Source organism: Pteropus alecto, unplaced genomic scaffold, assembly GCF_000325575.1.
Source record: "Pteropus alecto unplaced genomic scaffold, ASM32557v1 scaffold44, whole genome shotgun sequence".
In the NCBI taxonomy this organism is placed as follows: domain Eukaryota; kingdom Metazoa; phylum Chordata; class Mammalia; order Chiroptera; family Pteropodidae; genus Pteropus; species Pteropus alecto.
In genome coordinates, this window is record NW_006436812.1 from 1031910 (window position 1) to 1055753 (window position 23844).

Consider the following 23844-nt stretch of genomic DNA (forward strand, 5'->3'; position numbering starts at 1 on the left):
CTCGGCGGCGCACCTGGGCAGCCCCGCCCCGCGCCCCCTGGTGGACACAAGCGCAGCCACGTGTGTGGGCAAAGAACGGACGCGCGAAGGAAACGCACAGAAGCCAAAGGACTCAGAGCATCAACGCACACGGACCTTTTCAGACTAAGCTTTTATTTTTTTGATATTACAAACCAGTTTTCTTTATTCACAAACCACTGTAAGTGATATAAACACTAATTTCTAAAGACAGATATACACATTTTCTGGGTTTGCAGATTGCGTGATGTGTGTGTTAAAGAAGTCACTATATGCCACACATGATAGTAATCTTTTTTTTCATAATTCATAATAGCAATAGTTATTTAGATAAATGAAAACATTCCAAATAAATACTGTTTAAAAAATCCAAAATGTTTGTTTACATCTCTGACATACATTTTAAAATGACTTATTGGCATCTTGGAGGAGTGCCTAGACAAAAGATTCTGCAACATCAGTTGGCACCCACTTGCTCTAAATGATTTCATTAAAACTACAGACAATCATGGGGGGAAAGTACAGCTCATCGATGAAAATCAAAACCGCAAATTAATTTTACTTTAACCAACACAGTAAGAATTCCATGTTTGTGATTCCGAACACGATGCAAATTCTGGATTGTGAAATCTGAGGCCATTGGGAGAAATCGATTTATTCTCCCGAGCCCCCTGTTCTTTCTAACTTTCTCCCCTGCGGGGTGGGACGCCAGTAGCGTTTTAACTAATCGTCGCCTCTAAAGACGTCAACCTGGCACCCATCGTCAAAAACACTGCTTCCCAGGCGGGGAATGAGAACAACGTCTTAGTGATGCTATGAAACACTCCCAGCCCCGCCCCTCCCCCACCCGAAGAAGTCTGGTGCAAAGCTTTCTATGCGTTGGGCTGCTAAGCAGTTTTCCCCCAACCCCCTTTCTGTATTTTTTTTTTTTTCGAGACAGCAGTCCTCTGCCTTAGATATCGAAGCTACAGAAACTTGGTTTTCAAATCTCGTGAAACTTTATTGATGGTTTAATATCCAACCGATCTTACTGCATGCACATAGGATGACAAGAATGCTGGATCACAAACACTTTTTTTTTTTTTTTTAAAGTTTTGTTTGGTTTTGTTTGAAAGCAGAGTTGTTACAGCGGATTGGCAGGTTCACAGCGGTGAGTTGATAACTTACTATAAAGTGCTTGCCCGGAGGCCCGCACTGTACACATGAAGATTTAACTATGACAGCAAACTACTGGGGACAGCTTGCTGCTGTTTGTTTAATTTAAATACAAAAACAGGAAGACCTGTGACAGATACCCCAACTTAGGTTAACTTGTAAACAGGACAACGTGGAAAGGGGGCAAACAGAAGTAATACAGACAAACTGCAATTTTTCAGCCGTGTCACTCTGGCCCTGCTTCCGAGGTGGGGGATGCGGTTCTCCGGGGGATGAAGAGGGCGGACCCCCCTTTTTTTTTTTTTTTGCTTCCTCTGACAAAATGTCCTTGGAGACGGAACTGGTTTGAGATACTCCCTGGGGACCAGGCAGGATGGGCAGGTGGAATCTCACTGAAAAATTGCAGCTTGCTTACATAACACAGTCATGTTTCAAAAAGTACCAAGCCGATGAAAATACCATGATTATCTCTACTCAATGATTGCAATACTTGTAAAATGCTTCTATAAATCCGAATATGATTATCATGTAATTCCATAAAAATTATACGTCTGTCTCTAACGGTTGTTCTACTAGGCTAAAACTAAAGCTTCGTAGGCTGTTTCTAGAACTCGACAACTCCACTGCACAGATGTAAATTTTATACATTTTTTTTTTAACTGGTACAAAGAATTTAAGTTTTTATTACTTTCTTTTTTTGGAAAAAAAGAAAAAAATAGAAACAGTGCTTTTTATCACCTTTTTATTAATGTTATTTTTTTTCCCTCCCATAATATAAAAGTCAGCAATGATATCAATAATTTATTATACTGGAAGAAATATAAAAAGAATGCTTGTCGATGGCCTAACTAGCGGTTTTTGCCTAAATAACTAGCGGCTGGTTAAGAAGCTGAATACTGCCGGGTGGAATGGTTTAAAGGGTGGGCTTGAACAGCTTCATTCAATTTGGATGCATATGTGCTATTAGAAGCACTCTCTTAACAAAACCTTTGGCTCGTGTTGACAATGAGTAACTTAGAACCGTTGATAATATGATCGTTGGTGCAGTGGGTCGTTTAGATTCATCAGTTACTATATTTTTTTTCTTTCAGCCAAACCCCAGTCCCAATCCCCTAGGTCCCTCCCACCCTTCCCCTTTCATAAAATAAAATAATGCAGATGCAGAAAAAAAAAATGACTACTGTAGTCACTTATACTCTTCCCGAACAGCTGATAACCCCAGTAGCTTAATATTCAGCATATATAATTCATTTACATGATAAAGCACTCTGGATATGGCGCTAAACCAGTTTTTATTCATAGCTAGCATCTCTCTAGATCAACCACAAAAAAAAAAAAAAAACAAAAACAAAAACAAAAAATAAAACAAAAAACTCCTACAGCCAGCAACCAAACTACGGAACCTCCAGAAATGAAAGACCCACAATATTAAAATACACAGAACAAAATATCTGAGGTATAAGATAAAAAATGTAACTTTTTTCCCTCTTTTTAGTTTTTTAAGAGTCGCTAAAATGATGCACTACTGCATGTATTGCAAGACCCAGGCCTCGGAAAGCTTCCTTTCTCCCCACATTGGAAGGTTTTTATGGTTTTGTCATTTAGTATGGAGCAAAACGGTTGTATCCCCCTCGGTATATACTAGCCTGCAATGAAGAAAGAACGAGACCCACATCATCAGCATGGCTCCTAGTCTTGGCATCAGTCAAGGGTGCAAAAGCATTCTGAAACAAAGCAATTTGAGGGGTGTGTTTTTTACATTGTCCTTTTGCAACACGTGGATCATCAAAAAAGACTAATGTGAAAAAAATAGACACTCGAAATCAACCGACATGGAGGCACCCCCTACCCCTCCCAGGTCCTTCCTGGACAACTAAAGATAGGGCTGATCCTGACCTTCCCCAATGGCTCCTTATAAAGAAAATCCCTGTAAAATCAAATTCTGTCGGCCAGTCCTGGTACCTGAAAGGACTCTGAGACAGACGGGACAGCCGAAGGATTTGTACTGTCTCATGCTGTTGGCTCGTTTGATTCATTAATGCTACACGTGCCGTCGGGAAAAGCTCAATCTACACTCAAGAGGTTGAATGTGGACGACTGATCGAATGCAGTACTTCAACTCTCCTTTCCAACACGTTCCTCGAGTGGACTAGGTGTGGAAGCAGAGTTGCTGAATGCAAAATCAGGATGAAAATTTAAATCGACTTCTTACTTGACTTGGCTCAACGAGCTGTATGGAATTTGCTTGATGTGACTGAGCCTGTGCGACGGGACAGGTTTCCCAAAGCGTGGCTGAATTTCTGCGACCACGCTCCGGCGAATTGTCTGGCCGTGGCTTTAGATGGCTACGAGGTGACCCTCGACTATTTTCCTTTTTCTAAGAGTGTTGGCGATTCAAACGAATGAATGCCTACTGGGGATTGAGTGTTAGGATAAGGACCGATATTCTTGATCCCGAGCAGAAAGCTGCATGCCAAAAGCTTTGTCATGATTGCATACGCTCTCACGTGATGGGCACATCTTACTGTACTCAAGAGTTTTAGTGCATAGAAGTTTGAACAAGTACAGGCAAATTCACCCCACCCTCACCTCCCATTTCCGCCCACCCCCCACCCCTCCCCAAACAAATTGTAGATTCCAACAAGTTAATTCAAAAGGAACTAGAATAGCTAAACTATTCTGCCCCGCAAAAAAAAAAAAAAAAGAAAACCAAAGACAACCCCCAAACCCAGCTGATTCCTTCTAATTCCTTATGTACTAGGCACACGCACAAAGTGTGCCTCTTTCTATTTTCTTTCCTGTGCGACTATGACTTTAAACATGAATTGTAATAGGGGAGGAGAGGCAGTCAGATTCTCAGCTGCCTGACAGCAGAGGCCTGGAAGTGTGCAGCTTAGCTCCTCTGAAGTCTGTGCTGGGGCTGGAACCTTGGGGCTATGTGAATGAGCAGCCAGGGAGGGAAAAAAAACAGAAAAAAAAAAGTTCTGCATTGACACTGCATTCTGTTAGTGATGGATTTAATTATCAAAATGACTAATTATTCCATTAAGGTAAGTGCTCTGCTAGGTGAGACTTGCAAAATTAGAAATATAATAACTTACATGCACTACATTGCCAAGAAATTAAGACATTTATCAAGTTTACTGGGAGGATTAATGTGGCATTTTAGCTGCTGTTAGCACAAGAGACAAATTCAATTAAGGGAAAGTGAGAGGACGTCCACCGTCAACCCAAACGAAGGTCCCAGCTGGGGGGTGGGAAGGGAGGCAGGAAGAAGTGAGGAAGAGGAGAAGCCGTTACTCACCATGGCACCAACGCCGTAGGTGGGGGCTGGAGCAAGTGTGTGGTGGTAGGGGTCGGCAGCATAAACTCGTCCGTAACTGAAAGGAACACAGAGGGGAAGATTAATTCGTAATATGCAGTTACCAACTAATGATAACAACCACACAATACGAAATACCAAGACAGTGTGGAAGGGCCCTGATCGGCTTCAGAAATAAGAAACATTCCTATCTTTCACATAACACGGGAAAGGTCCATCTGTGCCTAACACATTTTTTTTTTGTGTTCATTTAACATGGCTAGTCACATACATATACATACATATATACATATATACATATATACATATATATATATATATATATTTTTTTTTTTCTCCTCTCTCTCATAGGACTGTTTCTATGCTGCTCACGTAGCTACCTCAGACACTGAGGTAGGCAGAAGAAACAACTTGAAAGAGTGGTTTTAAGAAGCCAGGAGGCATGTTACTACTCAAGAGAGATTGCCCTCTCCCCACCACCCAATTCAGCTGTCACCAACCAAGTGAGCCAGGGTGGATAAAAGTGTGAAGTGACTGGGGCTGGGCAGTTATGGTCCAACATCTTAGAATAGAAAAGAGCAAATGCATCAAGTAGAAGCATCCTTGAAGTGTGTGTGGGACCTGTCCCCACCCAAATGAAGAATTAGAGCTGATCTGATTTCAATCCTATTACCCCAGAACGTCTGTCTCATCAATCCATGGCCAGATTCTGAGAAGTGACACATTTCAAACAATGTTTCTTGATGACATTTCCTTATCTTTGAGTTCTTCTCTCTCCTACCATCCTCCTCCCTGCATTGCCAGGGAGAATAAAAATGAAGAAGGGACGGAAGCCTGATGCATTGGGTATCTACTAAGTGTCTGGAACCAAACAATGCAACACATCAGAAATTAGCGTTCATAGAGGTTAAGTCCCTTGCTCAAGGTCACAGAGCTAGATAGAGTCAGAGCTGACCTTTGAATTTCTTAGGGTACCTTGAATGCTCTTTCCATGGTGGCATGTGCCCTTACTTGAATGACCTGCCAGTTCTCTTCTTATAGATAGTTTAAACACATCTTAGGGTAATGGTCGAAGCTGAGATGCAATCTTAAGCGAGGTTTCTAGGCAATGGAGCCCGAAATGGAGATTCTTGTGCATATGAAGGAGGAGGAGAGGCAAGCAGGTCAAGGGCAAGGGGGAAAAGAGAAGCAAGGATGAGGTCTGAGATAGAGACTGGCTTTTAACCCATCTTTTACCCCACCCAGAGGCAAGTGGGTGTTGTTTTTAATGCTTGTATGAGTTAAGCATTAGCTGTTGGCTTCCCTGAGGGGTGGAGAGTACTTTCTGAGTTGAAGTGACTTTCTCTGGCAGAGAGTAATTCTCTGAAGAAGGGAGCAGCTATGTACTATTAGCAACCAAAACTCACAGCAGCTGGGGATGAGATACATGTGGGTTATTGATAGCTGTTGATGCTTGGACTTCCCTTTAAGAATGAAGGGCCAAGGCAGGAAGGAATGGCTTGTCTGTACTAACAACCTAAAGCTCATCTTCTATCCCTTGGAATCTAATTTGCATTCGCATGCACTTTATTCCTCTCCTTCCCTATCTTTTCTTCATTTTTCTTCCAATCTCCTTTCTCAGAGTTGGCGGATAAGAACATACTAGATGGGTCCAAGACTGCTCACAGCATGGAGCCTGAGTAGGTTGGAAGAAGCTGGGGGAAGGACCTGCTAACTCTTAGGCTCTAAGTTAGACTCCAGATGAAAAATAAATGATTATACCAAGTTCTCACTGGACATGTCTCATTCCCATGCCCTCCTTGCCTGTTTCGAAGGACACTGAGCTCAAATAATCGAGATGAGGCTTTCAGCCTCAATACCCAGTGTCCTCCTGCTCCTCGAAAGCAGTGACGTGAATGGATGGTTCTTTTCTGAGGGGAATCTCAGTGAAACAAATAGTCAACTTCCCCCTTGCTTTTCATTCTTTGGGACACCGTTTGGTGCTCTGGCTCATCAAAAAATGGCCTTTAATCAAAGACTCTCCTCCTCTCTGGGAGGAAAAACAGATGTTGCGTCCAAGACAGAGAGCGTGTTAAAACGAGAATGATGACGTTTTTGAAGAAATCACTTATTCAGGGAGGTCACGCATGAAAGTTGGGCCTTGACCCACGTAACTAGAAGTAGATACTAATAGGGGGTCAAAGAACTTTGCCACTGATTTTTATTTTTCATGAGAAGGTAAAGTTTGTCATCAGTCTAGGAACAACAAAAAAAGTAAAGTCTGTCATTAGTCTAGGCAAAAAAAAAACAAAACTGCTAATCGGATTATTTTTTAATGCACTTCCACCGGCAAAGCTGATTCTCTGAACAAGACATCAAGGGCAAAAGTCAACTGAAAATCCTTGGAAATGTACTAAGACGGCGTATTGGTAGTGAATGCATTCCACGAGGACACGGCTCCCAGCGTGTCCCTCCGCACCCTTTAATGGCAAATCCTTATTTGTCTGTAACACTAGGCAGAGCTTCAACCTTTGTGGAAAACCCAGGGTAACGATTTGGCAGTGCTCTCTGCGGAGGAAGGAGAAAAACACGGCAGCCCTGAACTATTCCTCGCCAATGAGCAGGAGCCTTTTCTCCTCAGGGTGACCTCTACCTTCAGAATCCCATGGTTTTATTATGATTAATAAATTTCATTTCCACAGAGGAAAAGGGACCATGTCAGCTCGAACCGAAAGCAGGGAGGCGTCTTTTCAAATGCTAATTTCTAAACACGCCCTTGCGTGACACTACAATTTAGACACAAGGTTATTAGGGAAGGTGCGGGTTTGAGCTCTACTTCTGCGGCGGATATGCGGGGCACGTCAGCGGCCGCATGTCCTCAATGCTGGCTAAGCATAGCCTGAAGGGACAGTGGCAATTCCCGGGGACCTCAACAGAGTGATGGGAAAACGTCTTGTGACTGCCATGTTATTATGACTGACCTGTGCATATGGTCACTCTCCACGCCACCTATCTCTGGCCAAAGTGGACAACAGTGCAACCAGGTCACGGTGCTCCCTAGTACCCCACATCCCAGCCATCGGGGATTGCAGACGAAATCTTAAATGCGTCCGCTTCATTTCACCCACACCATTGCTGTCCTAACATAACCAACCAGCATTTCACGAGAACCAAATCAACAACAGCTTTAAAATCTTATCTCTTTGGTTCAACTCCTGCCTCTTCAAACCACCGGCCACTTATACCTACATCTATCAAATCTATCTATGTCTATGAAATCTTTATCTATCATCTATCTATCTATCTATCTATCTATCTATCTATCTATCTATCTATCTATCTATCTATCATCTATCTATCATCTCTATCTATCTATCTATCTATCTATCTATCTATCTATCTATCTAATCTATCATCTATCTATCATGATATGTCATCTATCTATCCATCCATAAATTTATGTGTCTACGTATCTCTTTGTTCATCTATCCATCCATCTAGTTAAATATAAATCTATATAAATCTAATTATATCACTTTGCTTAAAACCCTCCTATGGTTTCCCATTGATTCTAGAATAAAACTCGAACCTGCGTGAATCACCCCTGCCCCCTTTCGGTCCTGCCTCACGCCTCCCCAGCCCTTGCTGACTGTGCTCCAGGCACACTGGCCTCCTCAGTACTCACTGGATACCTGCAAAGTCATTCTCTTCTTAGGGCCTTGGCAGTTGCTCATCCTCCACCTGAACTGCTTCCTTTCTTCCTTTATGTCTCAGATCAAACGTCACCTCCCCAGGGAGACGTCCCCTTCCCTGACCGCTCTTTCCCAATCCCCTCTGGTCCCTTCCTTGCCCCTCGTGTGGTGCAGCAGTCATTATTCATTGTGTTTACTCACTTTTCTACCTGATTATTTACTTGTTCCCCTTCCTGGATTGTCAATACCACGGGGGCTGGGACCAAGTCTCCTTCATTTGCCTTTTTGTCCCAGGGTCTAGCACAGCACTGGCCACAGTGCAGGGGAACAAGGGGCCAAGCCAACGCCACCAAGTGAGTGAAAACGGCAAGAGGGAAGAGTAAAGAGGAGAGAAGTGGGGCCCCGGAAGACCTTTGTCCCCACAACTATGATTTTGTCAGCAGCTAAGATTCTTTCAGTGAGGCTTTCTGAAGATTCTAGCTCAGCTGCTCCCAGAGACATTCAAAACCCTTCAAGACGCCCCCCAAAAAACTTTCAGGGGGCTCAGCACATACAGTGTGTAATTTCCCATCACCCCGGAGAGTTCACAACACACTGGCCACGTTGCCATAAAGCTCATCAAAACCCTTTAGGGACAAACCAAACAAACAAAGAAATAAAAGATGACTGCTTTGCTGGCTGAGTCACTATAGCTTTCAGCCATCATGAGCTCTCCTCTATTTTGGACCTAAGCAACAAGGTAAAACCAGGAGCCCCACCCCTCCCTGCCCCCAGCCCCAGGGAGGGCAACGGGCTTGGGGCAAGAACATCCAAGTTCAAGTTCTGCCTTTGCAATGACCTTGCTCAATGGCTTAGGCAAATCACTCTTCCCTGAGCCTCATTTTCCTTGTTCGTAAAAGGGTATTGTTCTGTCTGAGCCCTGCCTGAATCACAGAAAAAGTGCTTGGAAAGAAACCGAACATTTTAAAGCAGTCTACAGATACAGGAGATTGTGATACAAGGGTTCTTATGTAGAATTTCACGAACCAATCTCTCATTCACGCCCAGAATTTTGGTCTATAGAAGCAACCGAAAGACTCTGTGCTAGTACGATCCTGTGTAGCTCTAGCAATCAACTCGCAGGTGCTTTTGGAGTCAAGATCTAATTTGTGAGTTACAGATGTGGTTTCAATTGCTATATTTGAACTTAGGTTATGTTGGAGTAAAATGAACAAGTATGTCAGCTGTTGAATGGGAAATATGAACCCGTGTTTGTCAAGTTCATTGTCTGCTCTATTGAGAAATGTAAATATGACTTATCATTAACATCTAAATCTAGTTGAAACAAGCTAGTTGCTAATGAAATACAATAGGACCAGGTTGGTACCACATAGCAGGGTTTATAACAAGTGATTTTCTTGTAGGGATACAGTAAGAATGCTGTAATTAACTTCATTCTATAGATTTTGCTCTATATATTTCAATTAGGGACTTTTATGCCCCTGGGACCTTTTATTCTGATGGTAGCCTTGCCTCTCCATGCCATCTGTCCCAGAGATAGCTGGGGGAATCCCGGTGGGGCAGAAAGATGAATAAATATTTGCTCTCCACCCAGATGAAATTCACAATGCGATATATCTCCTAGGAAGCCCAGCTGCAGCAAGAAGGTGCAAAGACTTGCACACCCATCAAAATAGGATGCCTCACCAACAATGAGTCTGTGTGGCCCTCAGGCTCTGCAGTGCCGTTAGGGGCTACGAGGCCCTCCTAATTATATCCAAGACATAGTCTGTAAGGTATTGGGAAAAATGAGTGCATGCAAGGCACACACTAACCATGCAGTCTATGACTTGGGTACCTACTATGCCATGGCCCCGTGGTTCTAAAAGCCTGCTATCTGGGGAGTGATGGTTTAGCTAGAGCATGCCCCCGCTTACTTTCCTGTGGTCTCAGACCTCGGTGGCTCACTTTGCTTTAGTGAGTGTATTCACCAAGGAAACATCCCTCTATGGCGACTGTGGCCTCCCCCTAAATTGAATCTCTCCAGTGACTTAGTCATGTATAGACCGAAGGGGTGACCAAGCTTTATTCTAAAAGCTTCTCAAGATACATAAGTCAGAGGAAGTAGGCCAGCCCCATAACTCAGAACAGCAAGAAATCTGCTCCATGTGCAGCAAAGTCTCTAAGAAAGACGCCAGCAGAAATGGAAGAAATCCTTCAGGAGGGATGACAAGGAGTTATCTCGACTTTACTGACATTTCTGAATTCTGTTGCTGCTTGTTTCCTTTGCTTGGATTCGAAATAATAATTTTTACAGATCACGCAGCATCCTTTTCAGTCTCACGATTTTTTTTCCTCAGAAGAAGGAGGGGAAGTGTCTTCTGCGCTCTCTAGCTTCTCAGATGGAAGCCATAGAGTTCGCTGTCGCCCATGGGTGCCGATCACACATCGGAACTGTGTGTCCGTAAGCTCGCCCATAAATGCAACACCTGTAGAATCTGAGAACCAGATCCTGCGAACCATGACGAATCAGATGGCATCATCCTTTCTATGCCCTCTTGGTGCAGTTCAAAACCTCTTTCTATTCTGAATCCCAACTAAGCAGGTTTGAGGTAGAAATCTTGATTCTGATTTATCAGAGCTCAGTAGCAGCCACCGTCTGGGTGTTGAGAAGACACTCTAAGTCCTGCCTTTGGCTATACAGTTCCTCCACCCCGGAATGTCTCCTCCAATGAAAGACCCATAGCCACAGTCTCTTTCATGCCAAGTCCAAGTCCATCCTCCTTTTAGAAAGTCCATTTCACCTCTTTTATGTCCTGACTACTTCGCTATCAAAATCACAAAGAATTTCCCATCATGCTTTGAAATCAACATGGCACCCTCGCTCTGGTTTAATCCACTGGGGGAACCATGAAAGCACTTCTGTGTTTGTATCACTCATGGGATCTTCAATACTTCTGTAGAGAAGCAGGGCTGAAGCTAAGGATTCCTCAGGGGCAGAATTCCTAGAGTCAAATCCTGCTTCTGCTACTTCCTTGCTAAGGAATCTCAGAAAGTTTATCTCCTCCCTGAGTCAGTTTCTCCATCCCTGAGTGGAGATAGTAATGGTGCATACTGAGTGTACAAAACTGTAGTGAGGTTGAGATGAAGGCTGCTGGGTACCAGTTAGTCAGAAACCTAACAAGGGTCAGGTACTGATGCTTAAGATCTAGAGGATCACGACTCTTGCCTTTTCTCTCTCTTCTTCTCTCTCATGTGGGATCACTACAGTAGACTTCATGGAGAACGCAAATCAGAACTACCCCTGAATCGGGTTGTCCATCGAAGCTCTGTGTACTAGCATTCGCTCGGGCCACTTTTAAGTGGATCAAAGTTTCTGAGAGGTTAGCAAGCAGGGTGAGAAGGAGGCAGGTTACTTGGAGACAAAATTAAAACACAAAGCCAAGAAACACTAACAATGTCCAGATTGTCTGTCAAAATATTTTAACTTCAGGTGAGTATCTCTCCCTCACCTCTAAGAGACCAGTTTTTGGAGCACACAAACTCGATGTTCGTTTGAGCAAAATGCATGAAAAATGTGGCTCTAGAACAATGCTGTTTAACAGGAATATAATGAGAGCTACAAGCACGAGCCACATGTGACATTTTAAGTTTTGTAGTAGCCGCATTAAAATGTAAAATCAGGTGAAATTCATTCGTATATTTAACCCAATATATTAAAAATATTACCATTTCAATGTGTAGCTGACATAAAGATTATTCATAAAATATTTTATGTAGGTCTTCTGCTAAGGCTTTGAAATCTAGTGATCTGAGGACTCCTCTATTAGAATTACTTGGAGGAACTTGTAAGAATGCAGATTTTCATGCTCCCTCTTCAGACCCTTGAATGAGAATCTCAGAGGGGGAGGGGAGGGGAGGGTGAAATGGAATCTGCGCTGGTAATAAGTTCTGTAGGCAATTTTCATGCCCTCTTACCATCTGATAACCACTGTTCTATTTTTCCTCTAATTTCGCAGACATAGAACTACTCCCTTACTCAAGCTAATTCAGAACTATCGAGATATCTTTAATTTTCACATGGAACCCGATAGAGACATTTTATTTATCGAGTATTATTATTGCATGTAACAAGCTTCGAACATGCCTAGTACACAGTAAGGTATCCATAAACGCTATAATTATCTTTACTAAGTCCCCTGATCCCCCTGTATTTCATCTATTATAATACACATCACATTTTATTGGAAACGGACCAATTAACTCCAAATCAATTCACTGCATGACAACTTCGCCGAATAATCCAATCACCAAAATGGAAGGAAGACAATGAGATAAAACTTACTGAAGGATAGCAATTTGAGGAATTGCCAATTTGGAAATTTCTTCTAGATATGACCTGAAGTTTTAGTGCAGCTGCATGCCATGTGTGTTATATGTGTGTGTGTGTATGTGTGTGCAGGTTGCGGGGGATAAGAGAATGGAAAGGGTGGTGACACCCCTCCTTGTCCCCCTGGACTCACCAAATATTGTTTCTAATAATTACTTAATAAAGTGTATATCAACCTGTCTCACTGGGGCTGGTTTCGAAGCTTTCGCGTATGTGTGCATTTGGCCAAGGCCATTTCACAGACCCCACCCTTATGTCTCCAGTACTCACAAGGACTGGGAGTGTGGCCCCAGGTTGGCTTCCTGTGCTATCACCTAGATGGTACCTTGCACGGTAGAGGGGGCAAGACTTGCTGCTGGACCAAGACCCAGCCTCCACCTGTACCCCATAAACCCACAAGCCCCCCATCCACTCCCACAGGCAGTGCGTGGGCAGCTGGGAGCCTAGACCCAGCAGGCAAAACAACTAACTTAAAGTGTTTGGTAGTTTTTTGGGAATGAAAACTGTTGGCTGATTTTCAGTCATTGGTTTTCAGCAAAAGAAAGATGTTTGGAGAACTGACCAGGACCACGCCTTGCGTGTTGAACCCTCTGTCTCCCTGGATACACAGAGTGCCCCCTGGCAAGGCAGCCGCTCCCTTCATCACTTCATCCCCACACCTAGATCAGTGCCCAGCACATCCAAGACTCAGTACACCTGCTGCGTGAAGGGAACGGACCAGGTTGAATAAACTCCCAGTGGAACAACCGTTTCAAAAACCTTTCGGTTCCTTGGTTTCTCTCAAAATTTTCACAACTATATCCTCCCCACCCGACTGTAACTCACAAATACTAGTTTTCTAGGAGCAAGATAGCGCAGCTGAAGAAGGCAGGAGAATTCCACTTGGAGGTGAAGGTCAACGTTCCAAAGTCAAGGTAAAAAGAGCACGTGGGGGCAGTGGGGGCAGTGGGGGCAGTGCGGCTCAGTGGCAAGAGCTTTGGCATCAGATAGACTCCCAGTGTGACTCTGAGCTTGAGAGGTATTTTTTCTTTTTTAATGTGCAAATGAGGATGACAGTAACATTGACCTCACTGAGCTGTTGTAATAAATTATATATGCATGCCTATACGTTCATATATACACATATATATATGCCTGTGCATATATACATATATATGCACACACATGTATGTAATTGAGAATTTGCTCAATAAATGACAGTAAGTTATTACTGTACCCTGGAGAATTCAGCAAAGCTCACGTGAGGGACAATTACTGCAGAGATGAAAGGCTTGCTTTCCATGGTGACAAAAAGCCTTCGCCCTCCGCGGAAATAACTGATACACCCTTGGAGCAAGAGGTAGGGCTTGGACACTTAATTAATCGGCCAGCATATCCTGTTGGTTCACCTGTCAAAATACAGCCCAAAGACAGCCGTTTCTCAGCTCCTCCACAGACATCGTCCTAGGCCACTGTCACCCCTCCCTGGAGTGCTGTTAAGGGAGAGACTCACAGCTAGGGTCTTTTCTTCCGCTTTTGCCCAATTGCAACCTGTTCCCCACAAAGCAATCTAATTCATCATTAAAAATTAAGTCAGATCATAGCCGACCCTCCAACGCCTTCCTGTCACACTTAAAATCTCAGAGGGTTTCTGCAGCCTCCAAGTCCTAAGTCCTATTATTATCTCTGCCATCCTCAGTGGTACTCATGCTCTGGCCACACTGGACATCTCACTGTGCTTGCAACACCTCTAGCAGCCTCGACCTCAGGGCATTGGCACTTGCTGTTTATTCCGCCTGAAATGCTTTTAATTCCACAATGACTTACCTGGCTCACACCCTCACTTGATTCAGGTCCCTGCTCAAACGTCACCCTCTCAGAGAAGTCTCCTCGGATTAGTGAATGTAAAGTAGCATCACATCGTACTTTCCATCCTCTCCCCTGCCTTTTGATTTGTTACAGCTACTCCATAACTTTAGATGCAAGTGCATGAAATGCTTATTCATCGACATGGTTGGGGGCCTGGTCTGCACGAGAATGGAGACTCGTTGAAGGGAAGGGCTTCTCCCGACTTATTTGATACTATGTCCTGAGTTGAGAGCTGAGAACAGTTGCTGATATGCAGCAACGATTCGATACATATTAAGTCTCTGAAATGAATGTCCAGCTGCTCTGTCAAAATAAGTAACTTGTTTTTCAACCTCCATGCTTATAAAAGATTCACGCTCTACAACTGCAATCACCACTAGCCAATGCTGGAAAAGCTCCAGTGAATCACAGCAGCAAAGAGACCTCGACTATAAGAGGAAGGGAAAATTATCTTATCCCTTTGATCACCTTTTGCAGAATTCAACTCATCAAAGGTTCTTGATGTCATAGTATGAGAAGCTATGAGAATGTTCAAGGTGGAGGTACTAGATGGGACACCCACATAAGCACATGTCTTTCAGGAACAACAAAAACCAAACACCTAATACCATTTTTGGAGCCGCTGAGTATGAAAATCAATTTCCTTGTAAATACAGTCTCATAAAACACAAATGCTAATAAAAAAATGTTTCTTCTATGTGGCTAGCAAAAGCAGAATTGACATTTTGGCATCTTCTACAAAAGACTCACTTTTCCTTCGGGAACTGAAAGAAAAATCCTTCAGTGCCACGGTTGCTATCTCTACCCAGAGCCACAGACAAAACTGTTTGGCCAACTCTGCCCCATAGACAGCCATGTAAGAATAATACATCTTTCTTTTTTAAGAATTTCAGTTATAATACTCATCAAGCCCTCAAAACTGAAATTTTAAGCTTCTTGACATCTTTCTTCATGTAAGGAGAGAGAAACTGCCTTTTGTCAACATTGAAATCTAGGGGACCCCAGGATTGAACAGATCCACCCTAGATATGGAGATATGAGCTCCCAAGAGTTGCGATGTTTAGAATGTGGGTGGGTGTCCTGGGTTTTTCCAGCATGTGGGAGTTAAGGCCCTGGAAGACTTCATTGGAATTGTGAGTCACAACCTTTATTGACTGAGCAGTTCTGATTTTTCATTTTCACTCTTATGAGGAGGGTGAACTGGCTGGGAGATAATTTGACTTTTGATTGATATGGGTGTCTCCTTTTTCATGCTTGATTCAAAATTCAGAGTTCCAATGAAAGCTTATGAAGCATACAGCATATTATTAATATGGCCATCAAAGCCACAGGGACATCTCTCTCAATTTGAAATGTGATCGATAGCAATTCATTAAGAATTTACTGAGCAGCCATCCTAAATTAGATAAGGTAGGTGAAAACATCTACTCTATTCAGGGCAAACTTTCATTATCTGCAGCCTCTTTTAAGAATATTGTGTGTGGACCACTTGCTTACAAGGCAAGGTTTGTTAGGTCACGGGACAAAAATCAATGTCTACCTCTTGGGTTGTAACTTTGCAATGTTTGATCTATGACATCAGAACATAACCTAAGACACACTGGGACATGCATACAGTTTAATGGAAAAAGCGAAGGCTCTGGAAGACCAGCGTATCCACAAATGATGTCTATTAACAGTTTAAACCCACAGTCTTCCCCACCCAAAGCAGTCCCCTTCAGTGGCGTGCTTCATTCTCAAAGTTTTGAAAATGTGAAATGACTTGTATCCCAGGGTCATTCCCCTGCCACCCCCAGCAATGCAACTATCAATCTTCTACTATTAGGCAGTCCGTGAAGTGTTCTGGGTGTCACCACCTCTCACAGGGAGAAACGGAGATAGTTGAAGCTAATGGTTGAGGAGGACCGTTATCCAAGGGGTTTTATAGAAATGGAGGAAGCTGCCCCTTTAAAACATGAGCATGCAACTCTCAGGGTGAGACTTCAACCCACTAAAAATGTTGAGACTGACTACATCGATGAAATTGATGCAGAGTTTACTGTGGCCCTGCTTTTTAGAACAGAGAGGGCTGGGGACATGTTTCTAGCTGTCATTTTTTTTAGCTCTTTCTCTCTCTCCAAATACTGTAAGTAGGTAGTGAAACAAACACGCCTCTGTTTATTACCCCATGGATCAAATGTGATTGGTTGCAGATGAGCGTCTAATTGTAAGCCTCAGGTTAGTGTACGCTTTTGAAAGTCATGGAATACTCAACTACACGTGGATTAGTTGTGACGTGCACTCTCATTGGCTAAGAGCAACACAGTGGTGAGAACCCCTAGTAATTGTTGTCGTCATAGTTTAGACTTAAAAGCAACAAATAAATAAATAAATAATAGATAAATAAATAAATAATCTGTTGTTAGTTAAGGCACTCATCTTGACATTTAATCAAGTAATTCCATGCTACTGAAAGTCCATTTTAACTGTTCTGAACCACATTAAGCAAAAAGAAAGGTGTTATTGTGATGGACACAACATGCAGGTGAATTTCCATTTGCCAATGCCCTGATTTCGAAAACGGAAGACTTCGTCCGTCTAAGTCCTGTTACTTGTAATATGTTTTTGAAGAAAGGAAATAGGGATCTTTAACTAATGGAATGAAGATCCCCCTTCTTATAAGGCAAAAAGAATTATATTCCCTAATGCTTCTAGTTTTATAGATTCAGTCTTTTGGGGCCTATAATATATACCGGTTCATCTCATAAAGATCCCAGATAATTCACATATAAATCTGTGTGAACCCATATGTAATATGTCAAAAAAAAGTACAGAAGTCACACCTCTGTGTCTCTCATCTTCCCTCCTCAGTATTTTAACGTAAGAGGACTGATCATACCATAAGATTTTATTGTGGTTTCATTCAACATAGTCTTACTTTTCTGGATCAATGTATTACTAAAACTGGAAACAGAATATCAAAGTTAGCAAAATGTCTCATGTCTTTCTAGATAGCAGTGAATTAAGGCTTCAGCGATACTCCAAAGATATACGAACTTTGTTTTTTTAACTGAACTTTCTAGAGTGAACCAACCGCAGCATGTGAAGGAAAAGAAAAAGAAAAAAAAAAAAAAAAAGGATACTGAAACGTGGACGGATGCATCAAGAAGTAGCAATGTTCGTTACCTGCAGAGGTGTTACAAGAAATTTCATCTGCTGCAACGAAGACGAACTGATTTCTGGAAGAGAAGATAAAATTCACAATACTGCTCGCTCAGGGGGAATGCGCTCTCTGCCAATCGGTGTGAGTATTCAGATGAGGGGAGGGAAGGGTGCTGCGTTTGAATGACATATTCAAATGAGGGGAGGGGAGGGCGTTGAGTTTGAATGACGTATTCAGATGAGGAGAGGAAAGGGCGGGGCGTTTGAATGAACATATTCAAATGAGGGGAGAGGAGGGCGCTGCGTTTCAATGGGTGTTGCAGGGAATGCGTCGATCTATCTTGGACTTAAGAGAGTTTACAAAGATCATGAAATGGGCATGCGGGGGCCTCTTCGACGAAATCATGATGGTGTCAGAATATGGACCATGTACAAGCTGTTGCACCAGAATATTAATGCCATGTGTTACCAATATGTCATGCCAGGAGATGTTTCTAAGCCTAGGGCATTTCAAACTGTGCTTATATGGATTTCTATGCTGAATGGAGATTACATTTGAAAAAATATGGACTACTTATTAGAAAAAAAAAAGGAGAATATTACAACTAGCTAAGATCATCATAAAATTCCAGGCTTTATTATTATGGATATAATATCGAAAAGCTATTTTTTAAAAAAAGGAAAGGAAAAGAAATGCTGTCATTTCAGAAGATAATGTTATACGGTGTCACGTTATAGGTAATAATTTCTTCACCAAACTAGGCTAGCTACATAAAGAAGGTAAGAGAACTCATCAATTGAAATAAACCCTGTCTTGCCAAATTATTTTTAACGATGCACTAAAAGAAAATAAAAATGGAAAATACGATTTTACTTTGATTTAGTAAATCCAGAAAGATGATAAAACTCTCTTAAGATGTTTTCAACTGTGGCATTTCCACAACGTAATGCATTCTAATTTAGAGGTACTGTTTATTTCTCTAGAAAAAAGAATTCCTGTGTCAGGTAGATTATAAAAATACCCCAATTAGATTGGCTAGGCTCTTAAATCCCTCAGAAGCAGCAGTGTAGAGCCTACTAGTTCCCATTTGTTAGATTTTACTATGCATATGGATCATCGAGAATCAGGATAAATGCATTTTCTCTTTTTTTTTTTTGGTCTTAGTTTGATTGGTCTCGTTCAAATGTTTTGAACGCTTCAAAAAAGTACTTAGTGATTGAGCATTTCTTAAAACATCTTAAGAAAGTTTTACTCTTGCAAGAGGTATACCCTGGAATATAAATAGAGCTACCATTTGAAAATTCACTAGAATTTAACATTCAGTTGCAAATTCTAGTCATTTCCAAGCCAATGAAATCTAAACGAAATTATACATGCTCTGAGAATAGTATTTTTTATGCTTCTCTTTCACATAACAAATGTCACAACTAAGTTCATTTATCACCTCTCTTAAAACAATAAAAGTTATTGTCATTGGATTTTTGCTATCTTTTCACTCTGGCACAAACGTTTTGAGCCCCATCAATATCTGGCATCAGAATTCCAAAGTTTGAGGAGCAGTCAATTTAATGTCCCTGAAAATAAGCATTTTGGTGGATATTTGTTTTTGACTTGCTCATCTTTGACTTACTCAAGGGGCCATAATATATGGGTACCTCAAACTACAGGTATGATAGTCTCAGGAGGACTAAACAAGCTCTGGGAAGGACATCTATTCATAATATTTTCACAAGAAGAACACTATAACAAGGAATGGTAATCTGGCTTATCCACAGGGGCAACCTCTTGGGAAGAGCCATTCATTTATCTATGAAGGGGGCCTCATTTGTTAGGTGGCTCTATCTAGTTCATGTTCCCCAACCTTAGAAGACGCTGCTGCCTTGCATCCCACTTCTGCGTTTTCTCTAAGGAACTGTCCAGCCTGCCAGACATGAAGAAAGCCTTAGGAGGCAACCAACACAAATGCAAAATGGTGACTGAATGAATAGGGAAAAGTTTTTAAATGCAATCTACAAGTATGGTTACCAAGAAATTTGGCCCTTTTCTTTAATTGTTCCAGAATTTTAGAAAATGCGATGGTTGTCCACCCTACTCTTCTTTCTAACACTGTGTACTCGCTCTTAAAAAATGCCACCATTTCTCTATTTCCTTCTTTATTTCCTTCCTTTTTTCTTTCTCATTTTTTTCTTTTTAGGTAACCTATATTTTTAATTTTTTTCAGAGTGTCTTTATGATTCCTGAGCAAATTTTTCAACAAAGAGTAATGATCACTCCCTTTGATGACTCATTTTCTTTGAAAGAGTTGGTTCAGATGACTTCTATCAAATCAAATTTACCGCAAAGGATAAAGAGTTATCACCAATAGTAATATTTTAAAGAATATGTCATAGACTCTGCAGCAATCTCAAAAAGGAGTTACAAAAATATTTGTAAAAAATGATAGTCATTGGGATGTACCAATTCTATGCTGATTTTTTTTTTTTAATCCACACAAGTAATCCCACTACATCCCAGGTTACCCTAACGAAGGTATATAGCTGAAAGTATGCTTTTCTGAGACAAAGCTTACCTTAATATCTCAGAAAAGTGCCTTTCTACAAAGCTCATTCATTCTATTTCCTGTGAGACCTTTTCATGAAGTGATTATAAGGAAAATAAATAGGAAACACCTGTTGAATAAAAGCCTGGTGAGGGGTGGCCCATCTGTCAGGCCAACAAAATAATTTGGGTAGAATTGTTAGGGGCAGGTTTCATGGTGGTGCCTTTGTCCACTGTGTTATGCCATTTTTATCTGTGGTTCTGTTTCTCTCCACTTGACATGCAATCTACCTTAGTCCATAAATGGATCACCTAGGATCCTCGCTGTGAAAACATTTACCTCAAATGACCAGAGAGAGGTATGATCAATGAGACTAATGATGTACCTGAGATGTACCATACAAGTGTTCTCTGGACAGTGGCATCACCTCTCAACTTCAGCCTCAGAAAGGAGGCTGGCACCAGGGTCTGTCCCTTATGCTAATTCTAGCCTGCTCTTCACTCTCAACACTGACCTATGGACTTAAACTTCAAAAGCAGTTGCACTTGATTTTCAGGAAACTGGTTTGTTCGGTGGTTGTAGATGATCGAGAAAGTCTGACCAAGTAATTCACAACCTGGGCTACCCATGGTCACCACCCAGTATGCTTCTAAAATTTCTAGTGACCAAGCTATACCTAAGACCAATCCTGGTCAGTGGTTCTTGGGCATCCGTAGTTTCTAAAGACCTCCAGATGATTCTAACATGCAACCAAGTTTAAGAACCACTTGTCTAGTTGAATGGTTCTCACCTCGCTGCTCCTTAGAGTCATAGAAAGAGGTCAAGGATGCTAATACTGGAGCCCTGCTCTTGTGGGACCTGCATTCATTGGTCTGGGATAGGGTCTGGAAAGAGGTAGTAAAATGCTTGGCAGGTGATTCTAATATCAGCTACAGCTAAGATGCACCGGGTATGGTACAAATATAGAGTGGAAAAGGGAGTCGAATCACTACCTCTCTTGTATCTTTGTTTCTTCTTGCAACTTTGCTGTCATGCTAGCCCCTGGGGCAACCTAGCTCTGAGGCTGCCAAGGATGCGACCACGGAAACACCATACCTTGCTCAGAATGGTTACTTCTAGTTTCTGGAGGTCATCTGACTGAATAGACTTTAACCCTCATTTCTGAAAGAGAAGCTGGTCTACAGCTTCCACCGTCTCCCTGCATTTACTCAAGATTATCTCTGTTGAGTTTTTCCATTTTCCCTCTGAGTCTGCATCTAATTCTCTACCAACTTTTCCCTCTAGAATTTCCTCTCTACTCTCAATCCCTCCCTCTACTCCAGAATTTCTCAAACTTCCTTAAAGATAAGAATTACTTAGAATGCTTATTAAAAATATAGATTCCTGAGTTTCGACCCTGACCACCTGAATCGGAATTTCCAAGAGGGAGGTCTGATAATATGGACATTTAACAAGAAGCCAGGTCTGGCTATCGGCCAGTTTCAGGGCACACTACTCACACTCTTCTAAGTGACTGGCGATCCTGGGACAAAGGCATGGTTATGGGAAATTCTTACTGTGAGAAACCTTGCTGAGGAACCTCCTGCAAGTTCATTCTCATTTTCATTTCAAAGCCCACCTTTCCTAGGAAGACCGTTAGACAGAGAGAATCTTTGTGGAAGAAAGGAGGATTACTAATTAAATAACAATAACAAAATAATAATAATAATAATAACTTCCTTTTAGACCATATTATATATCATAGGTTAATAATAATAAATGGTAAACTACTGGGCGCAAAGGAGAGGGCACTGTTTGTCTTGACTCTAGAATGTTGACACCTAAGAGCCACTACTTTATGCTGATGGCACTTATCCACCACAGGTGGTTGCCAAGTGCCGTATCTATGTATTAATTCATTTAATTTTTCCTACAATCCCTCTTACTATCCTCACCTTTACAGGTGAGGAAACAGGCATAGAAAGGTTATATAGCATGAGCAAGCTGTTAAGTGGCGGAAGCGAAATCTGAATATAGTTGGACTGGCTCAAGGCTTCGATTCTCCTTCACTCTAAGGTTCTGCTCAGTGGGGACTTCCATGGCGGGGCGAGGGGGATGATGTCTCTGTGGAGGAACTTCCTAATATTATTCCAAGTCTTCAGTGCCACTGAGTCAAAGTAATAGGATATTTCCATTCCCCTTCGAACAAAGTGGAACTGAGGCTGAAGAGGGATAATTATATTTTGCTTTACCAACAACGTGGGATGGTGGAAGGGCATGGGCCCTGGACCTCCTCTCTTTTTATTCTATTATCAGACTTTATTATGCTTTACGATGGTTTTCACAGACCAACCACCCAGAGTCTGGATCTGACTCCGTCTTGTGACCTGCCACATCATCCTCATATCCCATTTTTCTTCTTTAGTTAAATCTCATCTCTTTGCGATTTTCTTTCTTCTAAAAATCATCCATGGCTGAATTCTAAGAGTCAAACGACTAGCCAGCCAGGATTGCTGAAGGGGATGTGAGAAGCTAGATATTAAGATGCAGAATAATAATCTTCTGCATAGGCAGGGGTGGGAGAGAGGCCAGACCGAAAATGTTCTCCCAGCAAATAATATTGGTTTTAAATTTTGTTGTTAAAAATTTCAGTCATTTCTCCTTCTTTGGCCTCTTAATTCTGTTATGTCGCAATTGTTATACAAAAGTTGGGGTTGATATCACTCTTAGCAAGTTTCTCCTTGTATCCAATGCTATGAATATTGATCTAACATACACACACATATACACACAAACGTAATTAAAACCCTCCAAGGCTAGCTACTGGCAAATCCCACAGTCTGAAAAGTTGGTCTTCTGGTCTGGCAGATGGCAGCCAAGATGCCCCAAGATGACAGTGGGAAAGTCAGATTAGCTCCATCTGTAGGTTCTGGGGCATGCATTGGTTATAAGGCAGAGGTTTTTAACCCTGCCTGCCTATTATAATCAGCTAACATTAAAAAAAAAAAATACTAATAATCAGGCCCATTCCCTCATCGTAAGTCAGAATCTTTCAGGGCTGTTCCCAGGCACAGGTATGCCCCAAAAGCCACTCAAGTGATTCTAATGTGTTGGCCAGCACTGAGAACTCACCTGTCGCCGTATGACTATTTCTTTGAACATACGTGCTCTGTCTTTGCAGAAATAGAGGTGTCTTCTAATTAAATTGCACTAGTGTTGATCTAGTCTAATTTATAATTATTAATGTTTTAATGATCGATAATTACATTATAATAGCTATATATGTGGTTTACTCTATCATTTACAATGATTAATTTTTTATAACTACGCTTACTGGATACTTCCCTTTAGACATGTAAAATTAAGGTGAAATGCACTATAACCAGGTATTCTTGTTGCTCATCTTAAAAAGTTGCTGGAAGGCTCATATGGAACCTAGCCATGAGCATTTTCTCGATAGTCGAATATAGCGTGCATTAATAAAGTGGTCTTATTAAAATTCTTATTGCTGGCTTTACGAAATAGTTTATTCATGTCATTCATTCGGTCCTCAGATGGTTAATGATGGCCTGCTAAGTGACAGGCACCCAACTAAGCCTAAGGGCTGTGAGGTTGTGTTCATGGCTTTTAAATCACCGCGGAATATTTATACTGGGTTTGGCTATCCCGAAGCGCCTTACCTAATTTATATTTCAGTTTTATCGCCTAGAAAGGGGGAACTTATTTGCTTGTGATCAGTGTTTTACCCCCTTCCCCCATCTCGGTCCTAAAACTCTACTCTAGAATTGTAAAAATCTCATT

The 23844-nt window shown here is 41.8% G+C and overlaps 1 protein-coding gene across 2 annotated transcripts in view; it reads right to left on the bottom strand.

The window, feature by feature from the left end:
• Nucleotides 1-2774: 2774 nt before the first annotated feature.
• Nucleotides 2775-23844, bottom strand: part of RBFOX1 (RNA binding fox-1 homolog 1) — a 345800-nt gene continuing 324730 nt past the window's right edge. Inside the window, exons 15-16 of one of the 2 annotated variants that reach the window (XM_006913843.1) lie at nucleotides 4478-4553; nucleotides 2775-2819 (exon numbers count right to left, since the gene is read on the bottom strand). In XM_006913843.1, the coding sequence (XP_006913905.1) occupies nucleotides 2775-2819; nucleotides 4478-4553 (121 nt within the window). Of the gene's footprint in view, nucleotides 2898-4477; nucleotides 4554-23844 lie in introns of both variants that reach the window. The other variant, XM_006913842.1, reaches the window with a different exon arrangement.